At 42.4% G+C, this 21,206-nt stretch overlaps 2 protein-coding genes across 6 annotated transcripts in view; one reads left to right on the top strand and one right to left on the bottom strand.

Moving 5' to 3' along the window:
- Nucleotides 1–9,423, top strand: part of TRPM5 (transient receptor potential cation channel subfamily M member 5) — a 36,460-nt gene extending 27,037 nt beyond the window's left edge. The window contains 6 exon segments of the mRNA XM_042884560.1: nucleotides 2,053–2,218; nucleotides 2,882–3,060; nucleotides 3,970–4,102; nucleotides 5,651–5,723; nucleotides 6,732–6,822; nucleotides 8,315–9,423. Coding sequence (XP_042740494.1) covers nucleotides 2,053–2,218; nucleotides 2,882–3,060; nucleotides 3,970–4,102; nucleotides 5,651–5,723; nucleotides 6,732–6,822; nucleotides 8,315–8,415 — 743 coding nt within the window. The 3' untranslated portion in view covers nucleotides 8,416–9,423.
- A 750-nt stretch (nucleotides 9,424–10,173) lies between these two features.
- Nucleotides 10,174–14,448, bottom strand: TSSC4 (tumor suppressing subtransferable candidate 4). Of its 5 annotated transcripts, none has more exons than XM_042884564.1 (4): nucleotides 14,370–14,447; nucleotides 14,079–14,183; nucleotides 13,178–13,250; nucleotides 10,174–12,190 (listed from the first exon to the last, which is right to left on the bottom strand). In XM_042884564.1, the coding sequence occupies exon 4, from the start codon at nucleotides 12,100–12,102 to the stop codon at nucleotides 11,089–11,091; it is 1,014 nt and encodes a 337-aa protein (XP_042740498.1). In that variant the 5' UTR covers nucleotides 12,103–12,190; nucleotides 13,178–13,250; nucleotides 14,079–14,183; nucleotides 14,370–14,447; the 3' UTR covers nucleotides 10,174–11,088. The 5 variants fall into 5 exon arrangements, with proteins under 5 accessions (XP_042740498.1, XP_042740497.1, XP_042740499.1 ...); XM_042884563.1 differs by lacking the exon at nucleotides 14,370–14,447 and adding an exon at nucleotides 14,271–14,288 and having other exon boundaries at nucleotides 14,077–14,183; XM_042884565.1 differs by lacking the exon at nucleotides 13,178–13,250 and having other exon boundaries at nucleotides 14,077–14,183.
- Nucleotides 14,449–21,206: the final 6,758 nt, after the last annotated feature.

Here is a 21,206-nt window from a genome sequence, read left to right as displayed (position 1 = left end):
ATTTGTTGTTCAGTTTTTTCAATAAATAACAATTAAAAAAAAAAAATTGTCCTGAAAACCAAAGCCTTCACGTGGCTATGATATAAGTAGTGAATTTGCAAAATGAGATAATGTACAGGGTGGAATTACATCAAACATGACAGTTTGCCCTATTTAGAGAGGCTGCCTAAAGTATTCTCACAAGGACTTGCAGTTTTAGAGGTTGGCATACCTTCTTCTGCCTCAATCCGCTTCCATCCAGCCTAATCTAGACCCACATAACCTTCATGTAAAGCAAAATAACAACATCTCCATACTTTTGGCACTGGTTTAACATGACAGTTTTACAGCAGTACAGCTTGGCCCATAACGAAACACTTGTATTTTTGAATAAATATTCTGGTCGGGCATTTGTTTACTTCGTAGTTAAATCTGCCCAAATCAAATAAAGCTAGTAATTGCATTTGTGCAATATTTCAAACAAGACAACATAAAAACAATCACGACAGGCAAATATTTGGATATAAACATGAGAACAGGTAAAACACAGTATAAAGTCTGCATCTCTCCACTGGAACTCCAAAGAAAAAAGGTAGCGTTTGCAGATGAAAAAAATTACTGGGTAGTAAAAACTGAAGGCAACACCTAAAAGTTGCAAAATGACCTCATGAGTGAAGAGACACCAAAAGAAATTCAGTATGGATAACTTAAGTTAATGTGCTTGGTGACAGCTATGGCAGCCTGTGAGATAACTGTACTAAAGGGTAAGATTGTGAGTTTATCCATTGTCATGGGGAAAGGCATTATTAGTGGGGGGGAAAAAAAAAATGGAGAACAAAAATGTAAATATAAGTGCTTTGAATTTGTGGATTTAAATAATTACATGATATAACTTCCAGAAAAACAATTGAACAACAACGAAAAGTAAACAACCAGTTAAACTACTTCTGATCTGCATCCCAGTGTAGGAAGATTTGGATGACTAACATTAATATAAACAATAGAAAATAGTTACCTTTTCCTCAGTAAGTAGCAAAGGATTTCCAAACAGACAGAGGTGGTGTTTTTTCACACACATAACTAAAGGTGAGCTGCTTCATTGCTTTGTGATGCTTTGAATGCTAGAAACGTACACAGACTCAGAAATCAGCTGGACAAATTCATCGAGGAATCCCTCAATATCATTATTAAATACAAATAACCTGCCTGGGCACGTTGCTCAGCCACATGCTCCAGTGGAGAAGATACCCAAACAATGCCACTCCATGTTTTTCCTGTACGTTAGTCTAAGAACTTGCTGCTGCTATAACTGGAGGCAGGATGAAAGGTTAGCTATACCTATAAACTGATACAATAGCACTGTTCTTCCTAACCTTGACTGCAAGCTCTGATGTACAAAGCAACAGTCTAAATTTGAGTGAGGAACACCATTGCCTGCTTCTACCAAGTACTCTCCTCTAGCATGCATACTAGCATGAGGATTGAGGAGATGCAAGGACATAGGGGTCCACAACTGATGCAGTGATGTGCATCACTGTGCCTTTTTACAAAACCTGCAACATGGGATATTAGTTCACGTAAAGGATTGCATGATTGCAAGAATTAACTCAGTAATTCAACCAGCCAGAAAGCTGGCCTGTTTGCCTCGTATTTACAGCTCCACTTGCTAGTCAAAAACTGAGACAGTACAAAAGTTACATACTACCACAACGTTTGTCTTAATCTCTAATAATTACATATATTCAAAAGAAAATTATGCTACTGTTCACATGCAGATGAGATCTCAACATCATCCTTGATTTATACCTTACCAGAAAAAGGTATTAAACATACGCAATCATTCTCGTCATGAGTTCTTATGAGAAGGCATACTTAAAGGTACTCAGTTTCCTTTTTTCCTTGAAAAGTCTGTAAAATGCAGCACCTCAAACCAGAAAATTTGCAATTCTTGACATTCTCGGTTGAAGGCAAGATATTTTGCTCAGCAAAATGCAAAGCTTTTGTCTCCAGGCTAAGAAATACAAGCAAGAGAAATTTGTCAAAACTACATTATTTCTCTCTCTTCCTTCATAGCCTCACGAGTATATCCCAGGAACTGTACATTTAATCCACTGCAGATTCTGCAGAACTCACCATCATGTCCCAACAACTATGCCAACTGGCTTGTCATACTTCTGTTGGTCATCTTCCTACTAGTCACAAATGTTCTCCTTATGAATCTCCTGATTGCCATGTTCAGGTAAGAGCAGCTTCAGTAAGTATTAAGACAGAGAAGGTAAGAGCTTAACCAAATGCCCACATTTACTACACTGCTGTTGGTTAGCTATACTGAAACACACTAGTAGCTTTCCCAACTAATTATTTAGGGGTTGATAACTAGACTTTCAGGATCATATAGTTCTTAAGTTCTCATCGTCCTCACTCTAGCTACATTAAAAGCAAGAACAAAAAAGGACCTTTTACAGTCAAATAATCAATTAAATGTGCCTGGATCTCTAGCTATGCTGCAGCAAGAGTCTGCAGGTACAGAGCAGCTGTAAACTTGGCAGATGCTGGATACTCTGCATGCTGGAGAAACACATCAAGTCAAAAATGTTAATGATTATTCATTTGGTTGAAGAAGTAACATCACGTGTTTGCCAATCTTGCTGAAGTTGAATTGCCTTTTTTCTTTTTAAGAGATAGTTTTTCTTGATTATTTCCTTATCATTTGAAGTCGCAACTGCAGTTTTTTTAATAGTTAAAAACCCACACAAACTTTAGGTTAAGTAAACGCTGCTTACTGAACTTGCTGTTCCTTTTATTAAAGTACACATGGGCTATATTTGTAATAACAAGCTTTAGCTTACTGAGGTAAAACTAGTTCTGCAATTTTTTTTATTTTTATTTTTCCCAATGACAGCTACACTTTTCAAGTTGTTCAGGGCAACGCAGATATCTTCTGGAAACTACAACGCTACAACCTGATCGTTGAATACCACGGGCGGCCTGCCTTAGCACCACCATTTATCATTATTAATCACATAACTTTGGTTCTTCAAATAATCTTCAACAAAATGGAACACAAGAAGCAACATCTGGGTAAGCTAGCTTAATGCTATAACGTGATGGAAAGCACAGGAACGATAGGGGAGTAGCAAAGACCTAAGCTACAACAAGTGAAGACTGGCTCAAATGCAACAGCTGTAAGCACAGAAATAAAGGGAAGAATTTGTTTACCTTTAGATGCCCTCAGGTAGTCAGGGATCTCCAGCAAGAGAGGCCATCACCTCCACTGCCAACCTTAAAATGAAGTCTGTGAAGGGGCAGATCCTGGCTCCACCCCTTCTGGTCACTCAGGTACACTACATACACCTGAGCTTCCCTGGGTTGGCCCTGTCTTCCCACCAGGTGCTCAATCACTGCTTCAAACTGTGATCTAGCATTTATGCTACAGCTGTTAACACATATCTGCCAACAGGAGACCCCAATACTCTGCAAGGATATGCTGCATAAGCAACACAGAAGAGAAAGTAAGATCTCCACAAGCTAAGAGCTGTAATTTATTGTATTTAACAAAAAGGAGAGCAGACATGAAAAATGATGACACAGTCTGTACTATAAACAATTTCCCACAGTGCATTTCTCTACACAACATCGTTATTACGACAAAGGTGTTGATATCAAACTGCCTAAACACACTTGATTTCTGAAGAGATAACAAGTGATACTCTGAATGAATTATTCAGGAATCACTGAAATTGGCCTGTGCTGTTCTTTAGAAAACTCAGGACTCTTATTCAACTGCAGTAAGTCTACTGCCTTGCATTACAAGAAAATAAAAAGTGTAGAAAATACTTATTTTACACTAAACTTTCATAGCTTGTCACTCCTACAGTGGCAAAGCAAGGCCTGAGGTTTCTTTGCATAGCAGCCTTTCATTACTTAAACCAGTGCAGGAGAAAAGGGAGCAACATATAATATTTAGTATCTTTTTTTTCCCCCCTACAGAAAGAGATCTTCCAGTAGGCCTAGATCAAAAAATCATAACATGGGAGCTGGTGCAAAAAGAAAATTATCTAATAAAACTTGAACAAGAAAGAAAAGAAAGTGGTGAAGAAAGGCTGAAGGCCACATCTAATAAGTATGTTACTCTGACCTACATTAAGTGAACCTTGCAGGTCTTCAGATTTGCATGAGATAAGGCTCAGGCACTTGTACGGTTTATATGAAGAGTCTAATGGGATTGATGTTCTTCATGGAATGTTTTTCATGAACAAGTGTTGCTTTGAGATATTTCTTGACATTGTTGAAGTATGTACAATTACAAACCTGTAAGCTCCAGCCAAACTTGCAGTTAAGCTCAAATTCATGAAGAAATGAATGGAATGATGGAAGAATAGTTCTGTTGTTACACTGCAGAGCATGTACTTCCATCCTCTATAGGAACATAACATACCTGGACACAAAGCATTGATCAAAATCCAATGAAATTGCCCTTTCCAAAACAGAAAGAGATTTAGACTTTTGAATGAAGATTTGTGATCTCTGGAATTATCCCCAGCCCATAGGTACAGAAGAACTACTACTAATGGCATTAGGACATAACACTACAATTTTGCACAAGAAATTCCTGGTATCAGGTCTCAAATTTAATTTAAGTAACTGGGTCTCCGTTTTAATATTCTCTAAAATATCATCCCAATGGGAGTATCACTTAAATTGGTACAGTATTCTGACAAATAAAAGTGCAAAATTACTATTCAGAAGTTCACTTCTTTAAATAACAATGACAAAGAGATACGTGTTCTTGGAAACTACTCCTCTCCCTGTAATTTAACAGGCTCTTTATTCTTAATAATTTAGAATTATTACGTTGTTGAAATCAAACAATAATGGTTTGTTACACACAAACGTGTGTAATTGCTCCTAAATAATGGGCATAATATCAGATGTAGCAGAGCCAGGAAGAGATCAGACAAGTTCAGATGACTACCACTGAGACTGTGGTTTCTTATTGCTGGTCTTAGCTGCTAGCAAACCTGCCTGTTTATTTGAAATCTTACACAACCTTCAGAAAGCCATTCACTGAACTCTGCATTTGGGGAGCTTATGGGGAATCAGATGAGAGGAGTAAAGATGGGATGGAAGAAGAGGTAAAGCATGTAGAAGATGTGTGGACAGCTCGATTTGGAGGTATCATTTTCAAGTTCTCCACACTTCAGAGATTTATACACATAGTCCCTCTAGAGATTTATACACCAAATCAGTTTCTGAAGATGAAACCTTGAAGAAATCAAATGGCTCATAGCCCTGTATTAATGGAATATATATCATGGTCTTAATTTTCATGGTAGGATCAATTTACTTTTGAAATAGATGAGACATAATGGATTGGAAAGATACAGCTAAGCAGCCTTAACCACAAGCTGTATGATCACTGTCATCTAGGCAAGTTCACAAAGAGCCCTTGGGCAGCGAGTACGGGAGGTTTGTGCTGCTCTGTTCAGTAAATACTTACAGCAACCCTTCAAAAGGGCAAAACTTCTAGGGGGCTCTGGGCTGTCCCAGCAGCACAGAACTGCAAGCAGGGGGTCACAGATAAAGTGTAAGTTACTCATTATCTGTGGTTTAGTATTTAATCGGAGGCATTTCTTTTTCGCTCAGCAGCACATCATTTTTGTTTCCACAGGGTGGATAATTTGTCTAAATACCTCAGTGGATTGAAGGAGCAAGAAAAGAGGCTTAAAGTTATAGAATCCCAGGTAAGTCATATCAACATCATATCAACATTAGGATCTCACTGTTTCTTTCTTTTTTGTGTGTGTGGCTTGGCCCATTTTTTATCACTGATGCCGGTCTTTGACAGTGTTTGGTATTCACTCTGTAGGGATAAAAGGAATAATCTGTATAATGACTTCACTTTCCTTATTTTATCTGTAATTACAACGATATAAAGAAACTTTTCTAACCTCCCATAGAAAGGGGAACACAGTTTCTCGCTCTTTTTGCTGGCATACTTCAGAAGTGCCCACTTCTTCCCCTCAGGCTGCCTCTGGATGCAAATCCTCCACACTCCTTCCCCTTTCTTCACCCAACCTTTCTTACTTTAAAAGTGACAACAATGAAAACACCCATAGTCTGTCTTATTTGACAGAGACTAATATTGGACATCGGTTTTCAAGTTTTCTTGCGTACAAGCTTCTCAAAGGGAAGCATTAACACATAAATGCTCAACAAGAATAATAGAAGGAAACTCTATCTCAAGCTTTTGATGGCAAACCCTTAGAACATAAATAAATGTTTGTTAAACAGTTTGAAAACGCTGAGCATTACTGTGTGCTACATATAAAACTGTTATTGTTTTCTTTGTTCCCAGAATTCTCCAATGCAATTTTGGCCTAGTCGAAAGTTGCTTGCCTTAATGCTCCCATTGCAGTTTCTCCCCCATTTCTTATCACTTTTATGGCTTCCTGGAAAAAGCAACTCTATTCAATAAACAAAATTGAAACCAAATACAGGTTCAACAGGAATAGACAATAAATGCTTTAATAAGGTTGTGCCAGAATGAGATAATGCAATATACTCAGAAAATAAGGAAGACATTCAACACTGATCTTCCTCCAAGTCAGTTCAACTATTTTGAACAAAGTTGAGTATGATAATTCTGACACTGCTTCCAGTTGCTACCTACAGTCTTTCCTGTAAATTTAAGATTGGATGCAATACTACAAAAAGAAAAACTGATGCAGAAATCACTGCCTGTTCTATAGATTTGCTACTGTACAGCTGTTATCTCCTCGATGGCAGATGTTTTAACCAAAACCAACCTCTTCTGCAAGCAGACAGATCCAAACTACACATGTAAGTATTGAAAGCCATCATGGAAAACCTAATTAACACAGCCAGGTGATTTCATTCAGAAAAATGCAACAAAACCAAAAAAGATTGGAAAGGAACTACAGAGGGAAGTGCAAAGGAGTACGCCTACAGGTAATGGAAATACAAACAGCAAACAGAATATTCATGCACCTTTGGCAAAACGTATCTAAAAGCTTGGGGTTATGGGAATGGACTATTGTTCACTGCAGCTTAGAATGACATCATGTGATGTTAAGGATACGTGGTTTCCTGAAAGGACTGTCTCTTGGGATTCTTTTTTTTTTTCCCTTTTTTTTTTTTTTTTTTTTTGAGTCAATGAGAGACAATACTACCAAGAAATTGACTTTTGCACAGTAATAACCATTAAAAAAAAAAAATCACATTTTGTTTTAATCAACTCAGTTCATCTGCCTTTGGTGCTGCAATTCTTTCTGTCATTTGGTAACTTCGTCTTACGTCCCAGAACTCCATTTTTTGGAGTTTAAAAGATCAGAGGCAGAAAGAGACTATATCTCAGCCAGTACAGGATATCCAATTCAATAAATATTTTGAAATAGATAATTAAGAATACAATCAAATATTTACTAATTACTATATATCGCCAAAACAACAACAGCAAGAACAAAAAAACAACCACAAACCCATCTCTCCAAAAACTTAAACCAAGCATGAGGGTACAACAAGGGAAACAAACAGCTGGAAACTCAAGTAAGTCTTGACATGACAAGACCTCAAAGCATTCCTGCAGGCAGAGGTGTGCTGGATCCCATGAAATATGTCAATTTGTCTTTGTCCATTTGCATTGACATCAGTGAAGGTGGAGGGGGAATGAGATCTGTCTGAGGTTCCTGAAGCAAACCACAGATATACCAGAAACAAATAATTTGCAATTTTCCCAACCATGGGAGGAAACATCAACATACTTAACCAGGCATATTATTCTAATTTTAAACATAGGCAAAGCAAAGCCAGCTTAGAAAAATATTTTCTTTCATACCACCTCAGTATGCACAGCAAGCTATAATATTCTGAAAATACTGAAAGAAATTGTCAGTGAAAATTGAAGTCTATCGATAAACAAGCAGATTTGATCCTAACAGCAGCTCTGTCCTACAACAGTTTGCTATAACCAGCTTCTCAAGAGTCGAATTAACCTCATATTTGACTTAATTTTTGTAGTTTTCAAAGCACATAAATACACTGGTTCATTATAAGCATTCCAGTAAAAACTGTCCTGTAGCACGTTACTCAGATTTTAATACTGTGTTATATAGACTGAAATAGCTGAGGAAAAAAGAAGAAAAAAACCCCAAGAAACCTGTTTTTATCATTTACGGAGCAAACATGAAGTACTTCCACCTACAGTGTAATTTTACTATGGGTTATTTCCAACATTTTAAAGTTTCCTAATTACTATTATGTAACCCTTGTCCTAAAGCTTTGAAGAAACACGTAACTTTTACAATCCTACTAGGTTTGAGAAATGCCAGCACTGAAGTGCCTTTGCCAGAAAGGGCTGGAAGAGAAGAGCGTGCAGATCCAACTGAGGCTGACGTCACCTACATGGATAATTAAATTTCATTCTCATTTCTTTGGACTGAACCCTTTGCCCTGCTGAATTACCATCAAAGTAAAATCCTGATCTCAGGAAGGCACAAGACCCAAACCTTGAAGTCTTCAGTGCTATCTTCACACCTTATGAGAAATAATACTAATGTTTGATTTCTTGAGCTTTCTTCCCTACCGCTCCTCCATTGGCCTTTTTCTCCATTGCTCCCCCCACAGACTGCACTAGGTCCAGGATGACAACCACCTTGTTTTCTACACAGCCTGTTCCCAATGTTCCATGCTCTAATCACACTTCATCATCACTGATTTTCATGTTCTTTCCAAAGGAGTTTCCCTTTTAAAGGGCGATCATTTCCTCACTAAAAACCAACCCACTTCCTATGCCAAAAAAGCGAGCTTGCATTTATGAGTTGCTTTGAAAAGAATTGAAGAAAGTTTCCACAGGAAAGAAGGGGCCTGGGATACCAACTTTTATACAATTCACACAGTTCCTAGAGTTCTTGTAGCTCTCAAATGATTGCACTCACCGTTTCTCCTCCCACTTCTGGCTCTCTTCTCTGGCTGTTCATTAATGCAGGCTCCTCACTCATCCCCAAAAACTCACTGCGTGGTTCTCAACTCTTCAGTGGCATGCAGACAGTTTCCAAACACAAAGCAAGTGACCCTTCCAGTCAGACCCCCAGCTTCTGCTGCTTGCTTTTTCAGTTCAGTGCCAGATCATGTACCTGCTGTCAGCACACTGCTATTCTAAGACATCACCCTTGCATCTAAGCAATTCTCAATTCTCTGACTTTATTCTGTTTTTCTCTCAAAGCTCAGAAAAAAAAAAAAAAGAAAAAAAAGGAAAAAAAAAAACCAAGAATATTTAGCAAGAATTTTCTTAGAAATTATGAATTTGGACTGATGGCCATTTTTTTTGCATTACTGCAACTGACATGTACCTTTCTAGCACACAAATGTTAGCTGGCTTTATTATAATTTTGTATGAGATATACAAATAAAATGAGCATGACTGCTGTCCTGTAACAGGAATTTTCTTTGTATCAATGTAAACAGTGTCAAAAAAGGCAAGTAAGCAGTGGGTTGTGGTCACATGCTGCCACGTTTGAACTGAACTTAATTTCCTCATTCATATTTTACACTGCTCATACACAACAAAGATAGGTTGGGAGAAGACTCTCTATTGCCAGATATCTCAACACAGAGTTGGGGGGGAAAAAAAAAAAATCTCAGATGTGATCAAAATGTCTTTCACCAGGAGTCTTTAATTAATAGAAATTAATCTTCTGACTTCTTCATAAATAAGTGATTGTCCAGCTTATCCAGCTGCACCCCTGACCATAGCAGCACCATTAACAGTGACAGAACTTGGATCCTGTGCTAAATGCTCTTCACTCTAGGCAAAGGGTAAGTTGTAAAACCAGCATGATTGTACTGAGCTGCGTTGTTTGTTAGGAAATAAGGTGTATATTGCAATCTGCAACCTGCTGTATTCTTCTCAACCACTTCCTTTCTGATACAGCTATTTTTGTTGTTGATCTGATTCGGTCTATCAGGCTATGTATGTATCTATGTATTGTAAAATCACCAAAATCTTAAAAATGTGAATTTTAGATTCCAAACCTTAAGAAGCTGAAGGAAAGTTACAAGAGGCTAAGCTGAGACTAACATTCCAGATTCTAGGTGTTCTAAACAGTTCTCAAATAAATGGAGTAGTCGTTTGAACTCCTATGTTTGCATTAATATCAGTACAGTTCAAAGGGATGCAGAAATCAAAGTACAACTGAAAGTTTATTGAATTCCAAAGTAAAAAGCACCCAGTTCTACAAACACCCTGATTCCCACCAAATGTACACCAAGAAACGTGGAAGTAGTGCCATCTAGAAAGGCTAAACAAATATGCAGGCAAAAAAATAAATCAACACATCATAGTACTAAAAGAAGTTGTGTTAACTGATCTACACTCAACATGAAGAGCCTTGGCTGAAGCAATGTTCAGTGTGTCTTTACTAGAATGTTCTGCAAAGTTGTGCCCATCTGCAAGAAAAATGGTATTTTCTTAATCTCTTTTTTTCCATGTAACAGTAAGTAAGTTAAATATTTGAAATTACATTAAAAAATAGTTGGTTTGCCAGTTCCCACCTGGGCCCTCTCATGCTGTACTCTCAATCTCAAACAGAACAAAAAAAGGACAGGTCAGGAGAAATCAAATCTAGTGGAAGACTTGGTTTTATTTTCAATGTTTAAACAACTCTACATGAGAATCTCATCACTGTTGTTCCTGGATTCTACAGGACTTAAGAAAAGTCTGGGGTAATGAGGATGCCTTGCAGCATTCTAGCTAACAGTCTTTTTCTATGGTGCTCATGATGACTTGAGCAATCCCCAGGGAGCTGCTCAAGCAAACAAAGCAAGCTATATTCTCTCCTGAGAGACTGCAACTATCCTTCGCCTGCAGAGTTCTCACTAACAAAGTCTGTAATGTATTTTTAGTAGCTTAATTTCTAAAAGTGAAAGAGGTCTGGGTGGCTATAAAGCAAACCGTTAGTAAAACAAAATGGTATCACATGGGTCCCTGATTAAAAATATATATATATATATAACAACAAAACCAAGCATATATAACAACAGAATCCAAGAGTATACCAATTCTTGCATGTTTCTGATTTGTTCCATCATTTAAGACTCTTCCTCCTCTCCTTCGTCATCTACTTTAGGTCGGAAATTTTTCCTATTTCTCTTCTTGCTGCAATGGAATCCAACTTTTTCTGCTAATGGCTCTTCACCCACACCATGCTCACCTTCTGTATTCAGGTTCTCCACCATCAGGCATCCCTCCTCCTCCTCTGTTGCTTTTCTACCACCACCTAAGTGTCCCAGCTCTACCTTATCCTCCTCCCTCAAGTCATCAGTCTTTCCTTTCAGATCTGTTTTGATGTGTTTCTTATCACCCTCTCCTGCCAACATTTTCTTTTCTAGTCCATCAACACCCCTTTTTGCAGGTTTGGTGAATACAATCCTCCCAGCTCCACAGCTGGAAGGGTCCTGGTTGAAATATGGGGTGTAGCTATCTTGAGCAGCTGAGCTTTGTTCCTCTCCTCTTTTCTTCAAGCCCTCTAGAAATTCCATGGCCACTGCCCTGTTAGTCTTGTCACTAGACTCTGGCACCCCATCTAGGCTGTATTTGGTCCAGCGCTCTGGGTGTGCCACATAGTCAGGCACTGCTGGAGACATTCTGGGAGCCTGCACTGGTCTGGTTGGCTTTCCAAGGCTTTCTGGTATCACATTACTTGACATGGTAGTTGGAGGTAAGGGACGTTTAAATCTCCCATCAACAACATTATCTTCAGACATTGAGGGCACAGACAATTTGGCTGCCTCCTCCAAGCAATCAAAAATACTCTGGCTGCGGAGAGAGAATGTAGAACTCATGCCCTTCAGATGGAACGGCTGAACAGGAGATCTCTCGGTGTTGTCTGATGGGTCAGCAGCGCCCCCTGATCTGTAATCCCCATCATCTACAGATGGATCCTCAGGAGATATTGTATCAACTTCTGCTTCATCTGCTAACCCCAAATCATCAGAATCAGAATCGCTGAGCGACACTGTGTCAGAGGGCTGAGCTCTTTCGTAGTCTGCAGCACTGGCAGCCCCAGTGCCCAGGAAGGGTTTATCATCATCCTGGTCTCCCATCTTTGAGCTATCACTCCACTGAGGTCCTTGATGTAGGCCCAGGAATGGCTGTATGTATGGTTTTCCAAATGCTCAGCAACTTCAATGCCTACAATACAAAGAAGCATGAAAATTCAATTGCACAATGAGAATCAACATATGGCCATCACTCAAAGACAGGCCTGATAATTATTACTACAATATCAGAGTACATTACCATGGAATGAATGCACGTTAATATTAAAGACATCCACAAGCCCTGTATTCTTCATTACAAGAATACAAAGTAATTATAAATTAGTAATGAATTTCATTAAAGGTATCAGCAAGACCGATTGCTAAACAATGAGCATAAGTTTTTTGAGCATAACTGCTCCACACATCTTCCAAGAACAGCAGTGATTCTCCAAAGTACACTGTGCATTTATCATACCGTATAAATCCATCAAAACACATCCTAATCCCTTACACTTTCTTTTGTCTATTACAGTTCTTTATTGCCAACTTATATCCAGCTGCAATCACGTTCTACCTATGAAAAAGGGCACTGCTGCTGATCAAGGAATGTGGCAGAACAGCCTCTAACATGTCAGGGCTACAGTTTTGCATTAGCTTTAAACTGACAAAGTACAAGGTCCACTCCTTCCTTGGCTTTAAGCTTTTATGTTATTACTAGATTGTTGCGATCACATGATGAGCGAGCTTAAGAAATGAATTGAGTGGGATTGTGAAAACTAATTGCACATGCCATGCTTGTGTGAGCACACTGGGAACAAGGGGAGGGTGCAACCAAGGGTCAGCAAGAACTGGCCATTTGGTCAATCAAAAGATACAGCGACCTGAGTTTCAGTACAGGCTGAAACACCCTATCGCCTGCCTGAAGGCAGCCCTGCGGAACTGAGGCGGTTGATGATCACCCCACCGCTTGCTGGGCAGTCAAAAATAGAGTTTGCAAACATACACCTCAGTTCAGCTCTCCAAAATGTGAATTAGGGAAAGAGTTCTCATTTACTATTAGATTAAGTTAAACTGCACAATTATAGGTTCGTCTGAAAAGCCGCAGTAAACAGACATGGGAAGTCTGCTGGTCACTCACTTTCTCTTGAGACTGAGTCAGCTTCCCTTCCCGAGGGTCAGTTAAAGCCACCAAAGATCTCAGCACTTCCGCCCTAGAAAACAAGCATTTCCATCAAGATACTGGAAATGTAGTTTTAAAATGAGTTTTGAAAATAATTCTTTCTCCCTGAGTCATCCAAAGCTACAGAGCTGAGTTCTAAATCTGACACAAACTCGAGCTCGCATAAAAAGTCTTCAGATAATCCTGAATATTGGCAAAAGAACAGCACAGACCTACTAGGGCAGGCTCCAGTACAGTTACTCAGTCTCCACGTTCACACCACCAAGCCTTATTCTGTACAACAGAAGAGAGGCTTTTAAAAAAACAAAGCTGTAATTTACACGTGAAGTAAACAATTAGTAAATGCAGTGTAGTTGTAAATGTAGTTAAGTGCAGCCCAGGAAATACTGTAGTAGTACTTATGCACTGCAGGTACTGCATGCCACTGGAAAAGAGACCCAGGATACCACAAAGATGTCTGTAAAGAAGGGTCATATGCACCATTGGGGACAGATCTGCATGAGGCATTAATACATGGAGAAACTTCTAAAGAACTGAACAGCCCAAATGCTGTGTTGTGAGCAGTCTGGCTGTATTTGACTAAGGAAACTGATGGTTCCTTTGAGACGTGGCCTTTAGTGCAACCCCTACATGCAACATAATCATCTGAAGGTCCTGCATCTTTCTGTTTAGTTTTATAACACATGAAAGAAACGAGCGCAACTCTAAAGAGACACCAAGAAGAACAGCTGAGCAAGACAGCTGTTTCAGGCTATGAATGCGGATACCTCTTTTCTAAGAACATTTATACAGAAAGAACATACGAACAGCATTGATACCAAACACGCAGATGCTGACAGCACACCAGACAGACTCACACGTTCGTTACAGCAATGCGGGCACGGCACAGCGCAGACAGGCCCGTGTCTCTCTGGCTGGCACATTCTCCATCAGCCTCTCCCATCCTGGCCTCGCCCTCCTGCAGCTGTGAGGCAAACGCAGAGCTCCGTTACCCCAAACCTCGGCCGCGACCCCGTTCTCCTTGCAAAGACAGCACGACGGCACAGCCCACCGCCTTGCCCTGCACCGCGGGCCCATCAATCGCACTCCTTGCCAGCTCAGGGCCCAGCTCCCCTCCCCGCACCGGGATCTTCCTGGATCTCCTCCGTACCCCGAAGCCGCGCAGGCCCGGCGCCCGCTCACAGCGCTACCCGCCTTTCCCGCCTGTCGCTCTCCTCACGGCCGCCGCGACGGCACCTGCCCGGGGAGCGCTGGGACACCGAGTTCCCACCGAGCGCCACGGCGCTGCAGTACGCGGCTCTGAGACTACAATTCCCAGAAGGCAAAGCGGCGAGGACAGGAACAAGAAGCGGAAGCGCGCCAGCTCCTCTCCGCGTCGCCTCGCTTTGCATCCTGGGAGTTGTAGTTGCCCACGCTTTCCCCTTTGGGGGCCATTTTAAGAGCGGCGGCGCGGCGGCGCGGCGGGACTACAGCTCCCAGGACGCACCGCTGCCCTCCTCCAGCCGTTCGCCCGCCATTTTGCAGCCTGTGAAGCAGTGGGGGTGGCCCCGCCTCTCCCAAGCCGTGTGGAAAAAACGTGTCAGGCGTTGGGTTTTTCCTGATCGCTTGGGCTTGGCGGCAGTGAGCACTTAAGAGGAAGCGTGGAGTTTTTTTATTTGCTGTACTTTATAACCAGAAAGCCTCCAGTCACTGGAGTGTGAGACAAGTGTCCAGCCAAAAGCAAGTTTCCATCCTTTGTCCCAGAAGAACATTTTTTGTGTGTATATCAAGATGTGGAATTCTGTCGGAACATGTTTTATTGGTGTTGGCCGAAGCTGCCTGGTTCTTTTCCCCATTCGTTCAGCTAAAAGCTTAAACTGTTGCAGTGGAAATGCACGTCCCAAACCGGCTTTCCCCTCAGTCTGTCTGCCCTCCCATGGGGTGCTGTGGCCTGCAGCGCTCAGCCACACCGAGTCTCCAGGCCAGTGCTCACACGCACTGTTTGCACTCCATAAATGTTCACAAGCATTGATAAATGTCAGTTAGTGCTTTTCTTTTTGCTTTTTGTTTTGTTTTGTTTTTGTGCAGGGAGGAATTTAGCAACGCATCTTTGCTTCATCTGCACTTCTGTGTCAGACACCATTTTGTCAGGCTGCCCCTCTGCTGCCATGTGTCACATGCCAACAATGTGTAATGAGATACTGGTGGGAAGGTTCAACCTCTGCTGCTATACCACCACCATCCACCCCTGACATCGTGGGCCAATGTAATAAAACAGGAGGCATTACTTTCGGAGCAGCCCTTGTTAAAATATATGTATATATATATATATATATATATAGTAAATGTATATAAATAACAAAACTTATTATTAAAACATCAAAGAGAGCAACAAAACATGAAACTAGTGGGATGCTTGACCTTGCTTTTGTGAAACTGATGCGGCAGTGTAGTTCAGTGGGAGCAGTTTCAATTCTTAGCGAGTTCTCAAGGTGTTTGTCAGAGATTTTTTATGAACGTTTACTGCACGTCATCCTTGAAAATAGTTGTTCACAAATGTATGTGCTGACAAAAAATAATGACATCAGTAAGGCGTGATTGTGAAGCATGGGATATCTTTCTAATAATGCAGCCCTATCTCGTCTGGTGTCCATGGCACCTTCACACACACACAGCCATGCCATCCACACCCTGTTGCACCCCTTGCAGATGCATGTGCCACAGGTGAGGCTGCACTGCTCGTGAGAAGGTCACACTGAGTCCCTTCAAGAGGGGCCTCACCACAAGACATCCCTCACATAAGCTATTTCATTTGCATTGTCAGTTTTTTAAATATCTCCTGCCTTCTGGAGCGTTGCTAACTGCAGTAATTTATGAGATGAGGGCTGCCTCTCGGAATACGTTTGGCAGCAGCACCAAAGTTAGCATAAAATGTCTTTCGTCTGGCTGGAGCCATGCTGGAGTTCTAAAACAGCGGCTCTAGAGATGTCTCCCCATTTGGTGACCCTTTCCTTAAATGTATACACATATATAGCGCAGGCACAGTCAGATGGGTTCCTGGCTGGAGGGAAGAGAGAAGAAAGCAGAGCCTTCTGGCATGTGAGCAGGAACAGAAGTGAGGAGGGCAGTCACAGGCAAAGGCAAGCGTTGGGCAGGCGAGACACAGGCTGGCTGAGGGCTGGGCCTGCTGCATAACCCTGTCTGGGCGTACCAGCAGCAGGCAGGGAAACGATGTGTAGTAAGCACTGTCATGCCCTATTTTTGTAAGGGTGGAGACACACAGCATAAGCCATGGATGTGGGTTTGTTGTTTTTTTTTTGCCAGGATGCAGTTGATGGCCAAGGTTACTACAACAGCTGTCTGTACCCTTTTTCTTCTTTCCTATCGTTGTGCAGAAGATGAGTCTCACACACTGCAGAGAACTGGGAATGAGCTGTTCTTTTCTCTGCTGACTGAAGACAAGACAGTTCACGATGGTGAATGTGCTGCTGTGTTGGGATTTTTGCTATTGCTTGGTGACAGCTGAAATAAAAATAATGAGTCAGATCCTAAAGACGAACAGATGGTAAAGCATTTCCCCTAGCCAGCGTGAACTAAGATGGCTTGAAGAGGGGTGTGGGGCTGGACATGGCTCTGTGTGCCATCACAGGAGATCTTCTAAGCAAGTACACTGTGCCTGGAGCAGACTCAGCTCTTCCACAGGTCCTATGCCTTTACGGGAAGCAGTGTGTCTCCACTCAGCCCTGCTGTTGGGAGCCCGTGTTCCTTTCTTGCACATAAATCCGCTGTTGGCCCCTATCCGGTGACTGTTTCCGCTGCTCAATTGGCAGGCTGCAGCCCAGCCCATGCTCTGGAGGCTTCTGCGCTCAGAGCCTGGCTGGGAGAGTCTGCCTGCCCTTCTCTTCATGGCATAGCAAACTGGCAGCAGCCACTGTGATACTGAAGACCAAGCAGGGCAATCCAGTGCATTTTCTCCATCTCATGCACCCAGAACGACTGTGGACATGAGTCTGGTATGGCCATGCTCAGCTTGATGCCAGAGTTCATGAGGGGAAGTGGAGAAGGAAAGGAGCATTTTCCTGTAGGTAAAAATCACAAGCACAGCAATGTACAGCATGTCCTCCTCTGCTGGAAGACTGCAGTTGCACCGAGCCAGAATGAGTAAAGGCTGGGGGAAATAATCACCTGACCTCTCCTATTTACAAGAAGGAAAGCCTATAAATATCCTTGAAACCCTGTGGGACGTTTCCAGGATTGGTGCTTGACACTGCCTTTCTCCTACATCAGTTTTTGCTTACCTGTTTTACTTTTGTGCTTTCTTATTGACCCTGGCTCTCATGCAAGCAGATTTGATTTATTCCAGTGCTGTTTACTCACATTGGAGTTTTTTCCTTGCTAAGTGAGCTATGTAAAATTAACTCATGTGGAGGCAATATTCTTAATGAGGACAGGTATCAACCTGACTACCTGACTCTTCCCAATAACAAAGTTACTCCCAACCTATAGGGAGAACCTGCAATTGTTTTCTGTTAGGGACATTTTGTATGTAAGAGAGAATTTGCCTGGCCTTGCACCATCACATTTTGGGTGCTCACCAAAGCTCTGTTTGAACATGAGGCGATTCCCTAGCAAAACAGGGCCAAGAAACACTTAGAAAGAAAGGAAAATGAAAAAAAAAAAAAAAAAAAAAAGTGATTAAATTGTAATAAGAAACGTTACTTGCAACCACCAGACAAAAGGGGTTCATGGAATCCCTGCAGAGAAATGCAGGAAGTCCACATTCCCATGCCTAGCTGCTGCAGTTATATACCCACTGTAATGTATCTGCATGTGGGAAGATGTGGGCTTTCCAGCATTTTTAGCAGCTGAGTGGTGTTTTCTTTCTTCTCCAGCTCCCTGGGCTCCGAAATGGAAGCAGCGGGCTGCCTGCATCAGGCAAGCTGCTAGAGGTCAGCTGAAATGTTTACACCACCGGAGTGCATCTTTGTGTATCTACCTCCTGCTGAGCTCCCGCCCTGTGCAGGACAGCGTGATGATCCCCAGGCTGAAACTGAGGAATGGTCAGGCAGACATCACAGAAATTAACACTGCACTCTTAACTTCAGTTTGGTGCATACGGGATGAGGGGATTCCAGCCTGTGTCTGTCACTTAATCGAGCACTTGGCATGCAGTTAATTATGTTTGCCTTTCCCCTTCAGCACCCACTAACGCCCAGCAAAGGCCGCGGCGGCTCAGATCAGGAATTTGAGTGCAGCAACTGAGACATCCTTCATCTCTGAGCCAGGCAAGTGGAGCTGGCAGCTGGAGGAGAGGGAGGGAGGGTGCCTTCCCCTGCAGCAACCGCTGCTGTAAACAGCTCTATGGGAGAGCTGCCTGCTCCCAACACCCCATGGGACTACAGCACAATGTAGTTAGAGCTCAGACAACATCTAAACACAGAATGGACATCAGCAATTTATACCTTTGCTGCTAGTCCCAGCCCTCTTAGTAGGAAGCAATTAGACACATTGCTACTGGTAACACAAACAGCCCAGAATAGGCTTAGGAAATAGAGCTGCCCAAAGCAAAAAATACCTCCAAAACTTCTCATTAGAAATGCTCTAGAGAGTTGTTTTAAAAACAGTTGGTGGGGGCAGAGGATGAATGAAAAGGATTCTGCTGGGAAAAGCCTAAATTAGTATACAATTGTTTGACCAAAAAAAAAAAAAAAACCCCTAAAAAAACTCCAAAACAATATTTTCAAGTTAATATTCCTAGGAATCAGGAGTCTCCAGTAACACCTCCAGTGAGTTGGCCCTTCTTAAGTCCTTCAACCCTCTGGATAAGAAACTTTTTCTCAAAAAAAGGCCAAGCTGTGGCTGCTGGTGTAATCTGAGAAGGACAGGGCTGCAGGCTTTCCACCCACCCTTCCCCGCACAGTGGTTTATCCATGCTGCTCACATGCTCCTACGCAGCAGGACCGCTGTTCTCTGAGAACAACCAGCTCCTTCCCTGAACAACACCTTAAAAGGGCCTGGTTTGCCCATTTCTCTCTTAGCATCTCAGCTCAAGCATCACATACAACTGATCTGCTTCAAGCACGTGTTAATGCTTAGACCTGAAGTGCCAACAGGGCACAGCATTCAGCTGGGCAAGCTTTAGGATCCCAGCTATGTTTCCAGGCTTGAGTCCCAAGGCATACAGCCCAGATGCCAGATATGTGCTGTGCTTTGCCAGTTTGTTTCCACTATCGCCTCTCTCCCTGTTTAACACCAGCTCAAGGCTGACAGCAATTCACATCAGTGTAACATTAGCTCTAAAACGGCAGGCATAATTTCATCCCCATGTGGAGCAGCACCACAGTTCAAATGTTCTATGGCACAAAGCAAACAGCATCACACTCACGGGAAACCACCTGGAAGGTCAGCTAAGGACTGCACTCCCTGCAGCCCGAGTCCTGCTTTGAAGCGAGAACAAGACAACCCTGTTTCCTTGGAAGACGTGGCAGAAATCGGTGCGCGATGGAAAGAAACAAGATCTGACAACACATCATCAAAAATCCACTAACGAGGGAGTGGTTTGCTTTGTTTCTTTTTTAATTGTTTTTAAATATCACTTTTTTTTTTTTTTTTTTTTTTCTTTCTTTCCAGAAGTCATTATGTCCGACTCCATTAACATTCAGGTAAACAAATGAAAGAACAACAGATGGGCACGATCTCATAGCACAGGCACAGCCGCCACAAGCAGGGCTCTCCGTCCCTCTCTGCACCAGCACAGGCGATGGCTGCAGGACAGCCGTGCTTCAAATGCAGCAAGGAGTCCAAGCCAGGACAAGACAGAAAGGTGGTTGCTGGATCGCATGCTTGACCTCCTCCCTCGCTGCTCCTCTGATGGCACAGAGCAGCAGGCTGTGGGAGCTGCAAGGACTCTACCAGACCATCCGTACAAACAGCCCCAAGATGGAAGGCAGCAGAGGGCTTTGGGGCCTATTTCCCTATTTCAGGTCACTTTAGAAGCCCCTTAGGCATGCATGCCATTGCCACAACCCCAACCCTGAATTTCAACAGTCACACGTTCTGCAATACACATTAGCTCCCCCGGAGATGCAACCCCATTCACTCTTCAGCTCCATTCCAACCACATCCCCAGCCTGCCGCCCCCTCCCTGAGGCTGCTAAAGCCCACGCTGCTGAAGCCTGGTTCACAAAGCATCCTGGTGTTAAGGTTAACTGGTTGTAAAATTGCAGCGGTTCATCACACTATGCACACTATGAGAAATGTTTATTAAATTGATTTCTGTTTTGTTTCTTTAAAAAAAAAAAAAGGCAAAAAGAAATTGTTAAACACACTGCTTTGTGGCATGCTCCACAGTATGAAAAAATCCCAAGCATTCAGTTGAGCTGTCAGCAGCTCTGTTTGACTTTTCCATGTGGTCTTTGAACTCAGACCTGGACAGTTCACTCACCTCCTCCCCACAGCCTCCCTCCTCCCTCTCACTCGGCTTGCAGCTTGCTGCCTCTTGCTTCAGAAAGATGCTTCTTTGGAGAGGGAGGGTTTGTATGGATCACCCACAATTTCATCTGCAACCCCTCTGGGTCAAACCGTACAATTGAACATGGGGACTCTCAGCTGAACTCCAAAGAAAGCGCACCCCTCTCCCCACAGAACTCCTTCAGCCCCTCCCGTGACATCCCCATCAGCACCCACAAGGACAGGAGGCAGCACATGGTCTGAGCAGACATCCTGCTGCTCTCTCTGCTCCCACAGCCCCAACTCCCTCAGCGAGCACCGCTTTTCTCCCAGTTGCTCCTGCACGGGACAGCCCGGATCCCTGAAGCTACACCATCCAAGGACGTGCCTGACCTGCATCGAGTTCTCTGCAGGGAGACCCAGTCCATCTTCAAACAGAGCTGCAGCTACTTACACAGCGTCAACTGAATACTGAACAATATCAAAAACACGGTACAAGGAAAGAAAACAGAATTTAAATGCTTAATGGCATATTTATACACATTTATCAACAGTCAAC

The sequence above is a fragment of the Lagopus leucura genome, unplaced genomic scaffold (genome assembly GCF_019238085.1).
Source record: "Lagopus leucura isolate 7727_CA_CO unplaced genomic scaffold, USGS_WTPT01 Super-Scaffold_100044, whole genome shotgun sequence".
In the NCBI taxonomy this organism is placed as follows: Eukaryota; Metazoa; Chordata; class Aves; order Galliformes; family Phasianidae; genus Lagopus; species Lagopus leucura.
The sequence above is the reverse complement of the archived record's forward strand: the minus strand, read 5'-3'. Positions and strand labels throughout refer to the sequence as shown.